This window comes from Ochotona princeps, chromosome 25, assembly GCF_030435755.1.
Source record: "Ochotona princeps isolate mOchPri1 chromosome 25, mOchPri1.hap1, whole genome shotgun sequence".
NCBI lineage: Eukaryota > Metazoa > Chordata > Mammalia > Lagomorpha > Ochotonidae > Ochotona > Ochotona princeps.
In genome coordinates, this window is record NC_080856.1 from 23,561,201 (window position 1) to 23,575,212 (window position 14,012).

The 14,012-nt window shown below is 37.2% G+C and overlaps 1 protein-coding gene across 7 annotated transcripts in view; it reads left to right on the top strand.

Annotated features, from left to right (window-relative positions):
* Positions 1-14,012, top strand: part of CNOT4 (CCR4-NOT transcription complex subunit 4) — a 109,451-nt gene that overhangs the window by 36,955 nt on the left and 58,484 nt on the right. For all 7 annotated transcript variants that reach the window (XM_004594386.3, XM_004594390.3, XM_004594387.4 and 4 more), the window contains exons 2-3: positions 1,031-1,294; positions 10,040-10,237. In XM_004594386.3, coding sequence (XP_004594443.2) covers positions 1,121-1,294; positions 10,040-10,237 — 372 coding nt within the window. In that variant the 5' untranslated portion in view covers positions 1,031-1,120. The remainder of the gene's footprint in view (positions 1-1,030; positions 1,295-10,039; positions 10,238-14,012) is intronic.

Here is a 14,012-nt window from a genome sequence, read left to right on the forward strand (position 1 = left end):
AGATTCATGAGTTTACTTGTAATATTACTTTTATTCAATATTACAACAACATAAATTCATATATATTTCTAGGTTCTTTATTTTCATTCTTTGCTCTTTTGTCTATATTTACACTAATGAAATTACTTAAATGACTAAGTTTGTAGTACAACTTGGTTTCTCATAGGCCAAATTCCCACTTTTTAAAATGGTGCTTCAAAATGATTATCATGCATTTATTCTTTTATGTAAACTTAAGAATAATCCCTGTGATTTTATTGGGACTCAAGTGGGGTTATACGTTTGTAAGCTCTGTTTTTAATTCAAAATAGTGATTTCATCCTCACCTTGAAATATAAAGTGATGTTAACTTAAATTGTTACTTAAATTTTTTTTTTTTTATAATCTATTTTATTGTGTTGTTGTTGACAATCTTTACTAAATTTTTTTTTAACTCTCCATAGTCTTAAAAGTAGTATTTAATTTTTAAGAAATGTTTGGGGTAGGAGAGTCTGTTGTTTCTTCTAGGCTTTTTATATCATTATGATAGAAATACTTTTTGACTAATGTGCATATTTTTCTACAAGCTTTTATTGGTATATTGGTATATAATTAATTCTAAATTTTCTGGAATGATTTTAATCTTAGCAATATTTTCTATGCCAAAGTTTGATAGTAATATGTAATAATAGATGACTGAAGTCCTTTTCAATGCTGTGCTTTGTAAATTGTGACACATTTTAGAAGAAATAGTCCTTAGCTGGGTGGCCAGTGTTGTAGATCAAAGAGAATATTTTAGAGGAGAAAATATGTATTCATTTCTCTAAAATGTTAACATGTTCATAAGTTAATTAGTGCTGTATGATAGCAAAAGTAAGTGTTGTTGAGTTCGAAACCTAAGATAGACATTTTACCCTGATGTGAATGTTTTTAAAAATCCTTCCTGAAATCGTTTTAAAGATGTTAGCATAAGTTGCCTGGTTAGTATTTCTTTTTTGGACGATGTGATTTTTGATTGTTAAATAAAGTATATATATATTTTTTTATGCAGGTCATCAAAGTTCTGTTTTAGTTCTCTGTGCTGAACTTCCTTCTCCCTTAAGTTATTATAAACTTTTGCTGCTGTTTGATAAACGTGAAGATGTCTCGCAGTCCTGATGCGAAGGAAGACCCTGTGGAATGCCCTCTTTGCATGGAGCCCCTGGAGATAGATGATATCAACTTTTTCCCTTGCACCTGTGGCTACCAGATTTGCCGATTTTGTTGGCATCGAATTCGCACTGATGAAAATGGGCTTTGTCCTGCATGTAGAAAGGTAAGTACTTCAAGAATTATGTGAAATTAGGGAAACATATTATATATTACTTGTAGAGGTAAATTTGCTTTAATTTGCTAATACACACTAGGAGAAAAAAGGTAGGTTAAAAGGACAGACGTCTGGGTTCAGAAGGAAGTAGCTGTTTACTTGTTGGGCCCTTGGGACAATTCTAGGCTAATCGTCGCAATATTCATTTTACATGTGAGAAATTAGAGCTTATGTGTCTGGATTTATCAATTGATAAGAGATAGCACTGGCATTAAAATGTCTTTTGTAGGTCTTTGTTCTGAACTATTGTATTGAAAAAAACCCCTCTAACTCTAAAAAGAGTAAAAAAAAATTCATTCTCTGGATTTTGTTGTTTTTGAGCAAGTGTACAACATGGTTAAGTGTACTAACTGAAGTGTTAGAGTAGTTAGAACTGTGCATTTCTATTCTGAAATGCATTGTTTGTCATCTTAGAGATTACTACAAACATCTGTCGCCTTAATATAGAACCCCTTATTTATAATTATTTACATATATTGTAGTACCATTTTGAACATTTGATATACTTTAAGAATTGTGAATATAAGGCTAAATGAAAACCATATTATTTTCTTTGGTGAAAACTATATATATGTGTGTGTGTATGATTTTTATGAATTTCAAAAATTTTATCACATTTTAAAATTGGTTTCCAGCCACTTTGTAGAAAACAGTTATATTAATCTATTTCATTGAAGAATGGGTGACTTTCAAGATCACTTGATTGCAAATTTGATTGGCTTTCTGAAGTTTATCTTTTTTTATCCTTTTGAGTGTTATGAAGCAGTACTTGTAATATGAACCGATTATTAAATTGTCATTGAAAAATCAAGTATTTGGGAAGTCACAAAGAAAATCATTTGTCTTAAAGAGAATTACTTCATATCCTTATAGAAAATAGAGAAAAATGGAAGAGTTTACAAAGAAAAGCAAAATAACTTTAGTGAATTAATTATCTGTAGAATGGTGCCTTGACAAGAATAAACCATGTGAGGAATTGCGGAAAGACTGAAAGCCATTGTGTTCTTTTTAAGAAGGAAGAACTAGGTTTGTTCCAAAGATTGCTAAAGAGAGGATCCTAGCAGTGCTAAGGAAGATAACAGTGAGGTTGACTGTGTGTGGCCTCAGGTAGCCTCAGGTAGCCGTGTGGTTCCAGTCCTCCTCCTGTGTGATGTAGTAGAGACAGATGGTCTTTAGCTAGGACATGATGGTAGTTTAGACTAGAACCTTAAGGTGAAAGGAAGCACTGTGGAGGAATTTGAGGCTCCTATACTTAGCAGATTACCAATTGGCACACACTTCAGCAATATGTCCTCATTATAGTAATGAAAATAGCGTGGGTGGACAGACTAACAGTATTTTCAGATGTGAAGGTAAGCAGCAGCAAAGAATCAGTGTGGGTTTCAGAAAAACCAGTGTCTCAAGAGGCATGATTCCTAGAATGCATTAGATTAAAGATCCTCATATAAGGAAACAGAGACCTTTTTTAAAAAAAAAAAAAAGATTTATTTATTTTTAATTGGAAAGTCAGATTTACAGAGAGAAGCAGAGATGGAAAGATCTTATGTCTGATGGTTCACTCCCCAAGTCGCCACGACAATCAGAGCAGAGCTGAACCAAAGCCAGGCGTCAGAAGCCTCCTCCGGGTCTCCCACACGGATGCAAGGTCCCAAGGCTTTGGGCCATCCTCCACTGCTTCCCAGGCCACAAGCAGGGAGCTGGATGGGAAGTGGAGCAGCTGGGACACGAATTGGCGCTCATATGAGATCCAGGTGCATGCAGGGCGAGGATTTTAGATGCTAAGCTACTATGCAAGGCCCAAAGAGACCTTTAGGGGTCTCTGGTACTTTTCAGAAATATATTAGTGTGGTATGTCCATGCTTTAAGGATTTTGCTATTATTACTTTTATTATTGTTTGAAGATTCACTTACTTGCAAGAGTTAGAGAAAAAGTGAGTGAGGGAGATCTTCTATTCTCTGGTTCACTCCCCAGACGACTGCTGTTGCCAGGACCTCACTAGGCTGAAGCCAGGAGCCAGGAACTTCTTCTGTGTTTTAAGCTCCACATGCCTACCACATAGGTCGCAGGGCCACATAGCACATTGTAGGGCCATCTTTCACTGCTTTTCCTGGGGCACTTAGGGTGCTGAATCAGAAATGGAGCAGCAGGTATGCCAACCGCTGCTTACATGGAATGCTGGAATTAAAGGCAGTGGCTCACCTGGTATGACACAGGTACTGGTTCCAGAAATGTTTGATTAGTTTTTATTGGAAAAGGCAGGCTTACAGAGAGAAGGAGAGACAAAGAAAGATCTTCCATCCACAGGTTCACTCCCCAAATGGCTGCAGTGACTGGAGCTGAGCTGATGCAAAGCCAGGAGCTAAGAGCCTCTTCGGGGTCTCCCATGCAGATGTAGGGGCCCAAGGCTTTGGGACATCCTCTACTGGTTTCCTAGGCCACAAAGCTGAAGCTGAATATTGTCTAACTTCATGTTGATATAAATTTTCTGTTTTTTGCTCTGTCGTGGACTATGTTTTCTGGCTGTGTATTTTAGGGGATGTATAATAGAAGTGTAGAGAAGACTGTTGGGTCCCGATGTGGAGATATCCTTCAGTATGCTTCTTTGCATCCATACCAAAGATGGACTCCCAGTGAAATTGTTGAATGTATCCTGACAGTGTGAAGCTGGACTGTGACATTGTCCATGCCTATAATGTCGGGAAACACTTCAATAGCGAAATGATGGACTAATGACTGTTCCTGAAGGACTACCCGTTGTAATGCTAGAGGGGAAATCAATGGGGAGTGTGAAGTGGGGGAGGGGATGGGAAACCTGAGAACCTATAGAACTGTATCATAAAGTTAGGGGTGGGGGAGATGGAACTGAACGGGAAGTAGAGCAGCCAGGGCATGAGCTGATGCACACACGGGACCCCTGCGCTTGCAAGGGGAGGATTAGCCAATTGAACCATTGTGCCAGACCCAGAAAGATTTTTATTATACAAAAGAATCAGCTGCATTTTGAATATGAAAAATCTTTGATAATCTGAAGAACAGAATAGTTTAAAAGCACATTGTACATAGCCTTTTTCTTCCTTCACAGAATATGAAGTAAAAAGATAAAAAATAGAAAGTGTGAAAAAATGATCAGCAAAATAGAGGATCCATGGATTCTAGTGAATGCTGAGAGCAATTGCATAAGGAGAGAACTAAAAGTGGATGGGAAGAAATAATGAAGAGGTTGAATATGAGAAAACAGATAAGTTAATTTGAGGACTATCAAGGAAATGAAATGCCAAATAATTATCCTAGAAAAAAAATCACTATAATACACAGGTGGAAAATAATCATCAAAAACTGATTGAAGAATATTTCTTGGAATGACTGGATCCATTTCCAGATTGAAAGGGACTGTCAAGTGCCCAGCACAGACTCTATTTTGAAATATCAGAATGCTGTAGACAAAAGAACTTCAGGGATCCCCAGAAAGGAAAAAGTAGGTCATATTAAGAGGTGAGGAGTCAGAATCATCTCAGACTTCTTAACAGTAAGACTTGAAGGTAGAAGACCCTTCTGGAAGAAATTAATTTTCCATATCTGATCAACTGCGAAGTGTAAAGATATGCTCAGACTTGAGGAGTAGAAACCTTTTTTTTTTTTTAAACCTCATGTGCATTTGCTCTTGGTAATGTACTGAGTATGTACCATACTAACATGAAAGAAAAAAAGTGAATGCCTGGGATACAGGATACAAGTGATCCAATACAGAGGAGGTTCCTGGTATGATGGAGGAAGTGATAGCATCTGAACCAAAATGTGAATCATCACAAAGTTCCAAGTGAAATTCCTAAAAAGATGAAATTGAAAGAATAGTTATCCATTCAAAGGTGAAGTGTGTGAAACCATCTGGACAACTTGAAGAGATCTGATGGTTGAATTAGTAATGTATGAGCACATAGCAATATAACTAGACAAAGCATAGTCATTAACTCTAGGGGAAAGTACAAATGTTGTACAGAGAAGATAAGGTGTTAGTTTATAATAACACCCCTGAGGGAGGAGCTGAGCTCCTCCCACCGCCACAACTATATGGATATTCTGTTGCTGCAGCATCTTTTGTAGAATGGACTGTGCCTTCACTATTCAGTGGATTTGGAATATTGAAAAATCAGTTGATTCTCAGGACTGTGTCAGTTTGTTTCAAGTGTTTGTATCCATTGTTCTAACTTCTGTTTCTTTTCATCGATCAGCATGCCTGTACTTATGCCAGTACTATACTGCCTTGATTACGTCAAGCATATAACAAGTTTTCTGCGTTGCAACTCTTTTTAGATTTTATTTTGGGTGGTCTAAATACTCTCAGGATTTGTGTGGAAATTGTTTTGCCAGTTTCTATAAAAAAATTACTAGGATTTTGATTAAGATTGTAGTGAAAATGTATTTAAAAAGTCTTTATGAAAAAATGATATCTTAAAAAATAATGAATTACCTGATTCAGCATACAGAATGTGGTAACATTTAAAGTTGAAATATCAAGAGATGGTAATACAATGAAAAAATTTCTAAATTTTCTTCAACATTTTATAATTTTTAGTGTATATGTAATATGGTTTATTTTTATAAGTATTGCATAGTTTTGAGCAATGACATGATATTGCTGTAAAATATCATTCCAACCGCCATTATACAGAGCATTATTATATAGTTTTATGTTTGACCATCCATAATGCAGCATTACTTAATAGATTTTAGAACTTTCTACATAGGTAATCATGCCTTTTATGCAAAAGGACAACTTTTACTTTTTAATTATTTTTCTTGCCTTATTTCACTGGATAATTCCTCTAGTATCATGTAGGTTAGAACTGATAAGAAAGCTGTCTTTGTTTGAGTCTTAGCAGTAAAATGTTGAATATAATGCCATCAGATGTGTTGCTGGCTTTGCATTTGCTATGAGTGGTTTTTATGAGGTAAAAGTTTTCTTTCATTACTTCTTTTCCTGAGAGATTTTTACTATGAACGGATTTTTGGCCTTTTCTGTTTCTGTTGATTGTATTCCTGCTACCCATTCCCATTATCTGTTCAGTTTTTTTTTTTTTCTGTTCAGTTTTTAATGTTTATTGTCTTTTGAGTCAATCGTTCATTCCAAAGATAAGCTCTATTTAATCATGATGTATTATCTTTTCGTGTACAATTTGCTAATAATTTCAAAACCACGCTTTGTGTGTATCTTATTAAAGTTACTGTGATTTAATGTTTAAATTGTTTAGATTTGGTATTACAGTAATACTGGTTTCATAAAATGAGTTGATAAATATTTCCTCTATTTTTGTCTTCTAAGTTTGCATGTAATTGACATTCTTTTTATTTCTTCTCCAAATCTGTTACCGATGTGCTATTATTAGATTTCTTCACTGGAGAACTGTATATAATAACCAGCGGCCATAGAATTCCTCTATGTAGATTTCTGGAATTCTTCTTGAGTTAGCTCCCTCTTTGTGTTATTTTGCCCAGTAAATTACTATTGCCTCTTTCTCTACAAACTTTGACTATTTTGTTCTTTACTCATTGTTGTTAGATCAGTAAGTGTTAGAAGATTAGAAAGTTGAAGTAATCATGATTTTCACCTTTTTCTTTTCTTTCAGGGTTATAGTTCTGCCATTTACTGCCTGTTGTTCAGTTATTTCATGTTTTGCCTAATTTTCTAATTGTTTTTGGGGTTGGTGTACTTTGTTACACTTTAGTATGTGATAACTAAAAGAGGAAGTGAGCAAATAATATTTGTATCTTACGATAATGTAATCCTGAATATTGATCTAACCAAAGTTAGGGTAGAAGTTAGAATGTGGACTTGGGATTTGTGGTAAGGGAGGCTGAAAGAAGCTGACTCTTGAACGTGCATAATATGATAATTTTTAAAACTGAAAAATCGTGACTTAATAGTAAAAGCATATTATTTAGAAATACAGTTGTAAATGACAGAGGAAAATCTAAAAGACACAGTAAGGTTATTTCTAGAATGAAGCAGCTGGCACAGGGAGTAGGGACTCTAAGAATGTTGTTTTGCCTACTAAGCCTTGCAGGACTGACGAGGAACATATGCAAGGCAACTTTCTAATGAAATGTGGTGGGAGACACAGTGAATTAAAACCAGAGAGGAAAGTACAGATGTTACAATAAAATTAAAGATGAATCCCATTTAATTTTATGTATTTTTAGAAATTACTTGAGAGGTCAGCTTTGTGGTGTAGCAGGTAAACTGCCCCCTGGGTTGCTGGCCTTCCCCATGTGATTCACTGTCCTAGCTACCCTACTCTGGTCCAGCTTCCTGTTAATGGCCTGGGAAAGCAGCAGAGGATGGCCCCGGTGCTCTGACCTCTGTCACCAAGCGGGAGGCCTGGTTCCCTGGCTCCTGGCTTTGGTTGGCCCAGCCCCAGCCATTGGGGCCATTAGGGAGTCAACCAGCAGATGGAAGATCTCATCCTCTGTCTTCTCTCTCTGTAATTCTGACTTTCAAATAGAGAACTAAATAAAGCTTAAAAAAAGAAATGGTCAGAGAATTCCTCAAATGCTACCAAGGGTGGGACAGATGGAAGCTGGATGTCAAGAACACACAGATCAGGTCTTCCAGGTTGCCTCCCCAGGTCTGTACGAAAATGTAAGAAACTGGGATCAGGAGGTGAGATTCAGGAGTCATGATATAGAACACTTGTGTTTCATCTAGCAGCCAACTTATAAACATTCACTCTGAAAACAATTTCAAGGGGCAGAAAGAATTTTTATTTATTTTTTTTAACTAATGAAAGGCCCAGAGAATCAACCCCAGTAGACATGGGAAATGTTAAGGGAAATATTTCACTTCTTGATATCTGTTAGCATTAGTCTGGGTTTATTCCCAAGTTGGAGGGGTTCATTTTATTTTATTTTTTCTTATTCCAAAATGTAAAGAAATCGATGCGCCTTTATGTTAAAGGCATAACACATTTCAGGCTTCTGAATATTCTCTCCACCCTTGTTAGTCTTTTTATTCTTCTTGAGATTTTTTTAAACCTGTCACAGCTGTATTCTGATAGGGACAATTTTCTAACCAGTTATGATTTCTATTCCTGAAATCTCTTCATGTTCAATTTTAAATGTTATTGCGGTTATGTTCTCCATCTTCCTTTTGTCATTAACTTTATAAACAGTAATAATAACTAACTTTTTGAATGCTTATGCAGGACACTGATGAGGAAGAATAAAAACCTACCTATAGTGAAATTGGAAGTATTTATTGGGAGATTACTATAAGCCAGTAATGATAAAAATTGCTTTATAAACATTATTTTTTCTTACACCAAACTTTATTGTTTCATCTTGCATGTGAGGATATTGAAGTGTAGGTTTTAATTAAGTTATCTAAGGTGGTGTGACTATTAAATGTAGAAACATTAAACTCCTGAGGATGTGTGTGTGTGTGTCTGTGTGTATAGTTATTTATTTGTCCATCTTTGTCTTGGGGATTGCACTAAAGAATAATTGTAGAAGTTCATCAATCTTCTAGCATGTTGTAGGCTTTCACTAACTGATTATAATATAGACGAGAAAACAGAACACACTTTACCTGTCACATAGCACCTCATAAACTTAATCTTATAAACTGTGAGATAAACACTACTCTATAGGGAATACCAAGATTGGTTTGCTGCTGGCTCTTTTGTTTTATTTTGTTTTTGACCCCACGAAACAAAACGTCTTTAGGACTTCATTTTATTAAGCATTTTAGTTGTTACTAAATAGAAACATTTTTAAGCAGTTAAAACATTCACAAAAGGAAGAATATGAGACTTCAAAATGATTAAAAGACAAATTGATTTTGATGCAAAAAGATTTATAATCCATGTGCAGTTTTTTCTTTACATGAAAGTTTTTTTCTTTACATGAAAGGCAGAGACAGAGTTGCTGATTTTCATCAACTTTTGAAGGTGTTCTGCATGCTTTGATTTCAATGTCTTGTCCCGAAGTGAATTTTTTAATTTATTAATGTATGTGTATATTGATTTATTTTGGTGAGGCAGAGAGAAGATGTGTGCACATTAAAGCACGCGTGCATTGGAAAGTTCCTCTCCTTTGGGTCACACCCTGAGTACTCACAGCAGCCAGGAGTCAGCCAGGCAGCTCCTCTCCTTTGGGTCACACCCTGAGTACTCAGCAGCCAGGAGTCAGCCAGGCAGCTCCTCTCCTTTGGGTCACACCCTGAGTACTCACAGCAGCCAGGACTCGGCCAGGCAGCTCCTCTCCTTTGGGTCACACCCTGAGTACTCACAGCAGCCAGGACTCGGCCAGGCAGCTCCTCTCCTTTGGGTCACATCCTGAGTACTCACAGCAGCCAGGACTGGGCCAGGCAGCTCCTCTCCTTTGGGTCACACCCTGAGTACTCACAGCAGCCAGGACTGGGCCACGGTGAAGTCAGGACTTGGGAAGTCAACCTTGACCTTTTGTGTACTTGATCCATTAGAGTCTGCCACTGTGCATATTAGCAGGAAGCTCGGTTTAGGAGCAGAGCTAAGTCAGATTTAAGCATACCAGTAGGAGAATGTTCCGCCTATAACTGTCCCTAAGTTTACCTTTTAATTTAATTTTCATGAACTCTACTCTAGAGTTAGGTAATTGTTATTTGTGTTATTTTTATGTTTATTTACCTAATGCTGATTTCTTTTGTTTCATGCTTAAAGCCATATCCAGAAGACCCAGCAGTTTATAAGCCACTCTCCCAAGAAGAACTTCAAAGGATAAAGAATGAGAAAAAGCAGAAACAGAATGAGAGAAAACAGAAAATATCAGAGAATCGCAAACATTTGGCTAGTGTACGTGTTGTACAAAAAAACCTTGTCTTTGTTGTAGGTCTGTCTCAGCGGCTGGCAGACCCAGAGGTAGGTCCTTTTCTGTTTTCTTTGACAGTTTTTTTTTCTGTTTTATTACCTTAAATTGAAGTAACAGCCTGCTCAACTGCAGGATTCCTCTGAAAATATTAAATCTTTGGAGAAAATAAGAAAGGACTTTTAATAATTACTAAGACACTCATGACCTATTATGGTCTTTCTGGGCCTCAGTCTCTTCAGTTGCAGAACTGGAGGAGTTGAACCACATTTCTAACGTCCTTTTTGGTGCTAATAGTAATCTGTGAACATTGGATAATAATTCTGGTTAATTGTTAAGGCTAGTGTGTGACATTAGTGTTCGGGGCAGGGGTAGGGGAGAGAGAAACAGTGACAGCAAAAGAAGCAAGTCTAGTTTGCTGGTTCAATGCTCACAGGCCACCTAAGGCTAGCAGCTCAGTCCAGGTCTTCCGGGTGGCAGGAACCCGGTGACTTGGGCCAAAACTGCTGCTTCCAGTGGTCTGTGTGAGCAGAAAGCTGAAGTCAGGAGCTAGAAGCAGGACGTGAGCCTCGGTGTGTTCCTAACCAGCCTGGGCTCCTAAACAGTGGCTTAACTATTAGGCATACCATCCACTCCACACTTTCCTTCTTGAAACTGCTGCTCCATGCACTAGCAGAACTCTGATCTTGGGTTTGGATGAACTTGATCTAACCAGCTGTAGAGGGTGAGATACGGAGCAGTGCACAAGAGCTGGGTGAAATTAAGTCATTGCCTGAATCTCAGGCTTGGATGATAGCTTTCTTCCCTCTTCTTTTGAGTTTTTGAAGAGTTTTTATATACTCCCAGAGATTCCTTATTCTTATTTGAGGTAAATACATATTACTCTGAAGAGCTGTTATGCAGAAAGAGATGAATCAAGCTGCTGAGAGGCATTTTATTATGTGTTTTAAGTATATGAGACTACACAAACTTCACAGAAAATGGCCATTCTGATCCAATCTTCCATCATATTTTTGAGGATCACCCACATATATCAATGTTACTTTTTAAAATTTTTTACATTTTTCAACTCTTTGCGTAAGAGGGTGATAAATTTTCTGAAACATTGATCTCATTTATTGCTCCTGAAAACCCTGGAAGAACTAGAGACAACTGTTTTGTTTTATTCTGTATTGCCACTTCTAAATGGTATTTTTCTTAAAGTTGAGTTCACTAGATTATTCAAAAGATTCAAATTGTTATTGCATCTTCCAAGTCATAGAGAATCTCTAATTTACTTACCTTTGAGGACAAGTTGATGTTTCACTAGATTTTGATGAACAGAAAAGATTAGGAATATTTGAAGCTGATTTTGAAAATAAATTTTCTGTCCTAGAAAGCTTCATTCCAGGATCATCAAATACATTCCTTTATTGGCTGTGGCAGCTAAAAATATATATTGTTTCAGGTGTGTAAGTTGAAAACTTAGGTTTCGGGCTTGGTGCAGTAGCCTTGCAGCTGAAGTCCTGTTTTACATGTGTCAGGATCCCGTATGGGCGCTGGTTCTAATCCCAGAGGCCCCACTTTCCATCCAGCTCCCTGCTTGTGGCCTGAGAAAGCAGTCGAGGATGGCCCAAAGCCTTGGGACCCTGCACCCATGTGGGAAACCTGAAAGGGGCTCAAGGCTCTTGGCTTCTGATCGGCTCAGCTCTGGCTATTGCAGCCACTTGGGGAGTGGAATCATTGGACAGAGAAACTTCCTCTCTGTCTCTCCTCCTCTCTATATCTGGCTTTCCAATAAAAATAAATAAGTCTTTTTTAAAAAAGAAAACTCAGGCATTATGAAATGCTATTGATTTTTTTTTTTCCTGAAACAACAGCAAAAATCCCACACTAAGCACATGTAGTCTTCCCTTAATTACTTAATTTGCGGTCCTGTAGATGCAGTGTGTGTCAAAACTGGGAAACTACTTTGTTTTTATACATAATATAACATTTGTTTCTAGTTTATTTAATTCTAAGTAGGTTTCTCAGCCTCCTGAATGTGTCATAGGATATTTACAGGTTGCATAGGATGACTGTTGTGTAGTGCTAGCCCGAGCATTTCAGGTCAGCTTCCAGCTTGTGGATGCTGCTAGCGCCTCAGTCCTTTGAGCAGTGCTCCTTCTGAAGGCTCTCACAGATCCCCAAAGTTCTCCCTTGAGTGCTTCCACTTTTTGAGAACAAGTGCTATAAATTCACACACGATAGGAAATGCTGATGCAAGATCCCGTGTGACCAGCCTGATCGTTGGAGCAGGTGTTTTAGCTGTGAGGCTCTTTGCTGAGTTGTGTTTACCTGGACTGTTTGAATACAGTATCAAACTCCACTGCTCAGAAAGCTTTTCAAACTCTACTCTTTCCAAGCCTTTAATCCGAAGACTTTACTGTGAACAATCGCAGCATTTTCTTAGCTACAAATATTATCATATTTTTCCAGAGCATTTAGGAAGAAAGAACCTGAAAAGCCAGTATCATGAGTTTACCTTTTAAGCCATTAAAATCGGTTGCAGCCAACATAACTGGTAAATTTACAAATATTGAAAATAAAATTTGGCAAGTTTAATTACTTAATGTTAATTAAGTTGAACGTTGTTAAGAATTAATCATCTACTAGCCACATGGTATCAGATTTTAATTCTAGCAAATTTGGACCATATTTGTTAAATTATCGGTGTATGAGAATGTTGTCAAATATAAATGGAAAAAGGAATATTTTGCCAAATTTTAACAGGTGTATATAGAAAGTTCTTTTAGTGACACTTCATTGTATGGACGGATGGAAGGAATAAGTCTGTTATTCTAGGGAAAAAAACAATCTAATTTTGAGGTAATTGCAAAGAATCATGGGAGAGATTTTATATTATTACATACTACTCAAATTAATCAAAGTTAAGTAAATTTGTAGGGACAGCTGTTAACAATCTATATACTAATTCACAAAGTAAAGAAGATGAGATAAATATAAGGGGAAATAACCACTGTTATATCACCCAATAAGAAAAAGACATAAATTTAGGACCCGGTGCCGTGGCCTAGCGGGTAAAGTCCTCGCCTTGAACGTGCCAGGATCCTATATGTGCGCTGGTTCTAATCCCGGCAGCCCCACTTCCCATCCAGCTCCCTGCTTGTGGCCTGGGGAAACAGTTGAGCACAGCCCAAAGCTTTGGGACCCTGTACCCACGTGGGAGACCTGGAGGAAGTTCCTGGCTCCTGACTTCAGATCGGCACAACACTGGCCGTTGTGGCCTCTTGGGGAGTGAATCATCGGACAGAAGATCTTCCTCTCTGTCTCTCCTCCTCTCTGTATATATGTCTTTCCAATAAAAATAAATAAATCTTAAAAAAAAGAGAAAGACATAAATTTGTTTCCTAAATGTTATTTACCAGGAAAAGAGGAAAACAAAAAGTCATGAGAGAGTTGAATATTATCAAATTGACGGAGGAAATTGCACAGTGCTAAATCGGCATAGGTCAGGGCAGCACTCCTAGCGAAAGAATCTGCAGCTTGTAACAGGGTCTTAACAGAGTACGTTAAATGTTGCTGCTCCTGACAGATCTGTTACATGTAGAGTTGAGGCTGTTTCTATTCATGATAGTTTTGGTTGTTGTTCAAGAATGACTTTGTTGTAAAATCATCTGTTAATGGCAATGTAGTGAATAGCTTTGATCTGTTTCATGTTTGCTGTGAAGGTAAGATCCCGTAAGTTATTGGTGTTGGTATTAGGAAGTAGTTGATAGTAAAAAAATCTTTAGTGAGTTTTAATTTCTACAGTGAATTTAAAAAGAATAGCCTATCACGACTGGATAT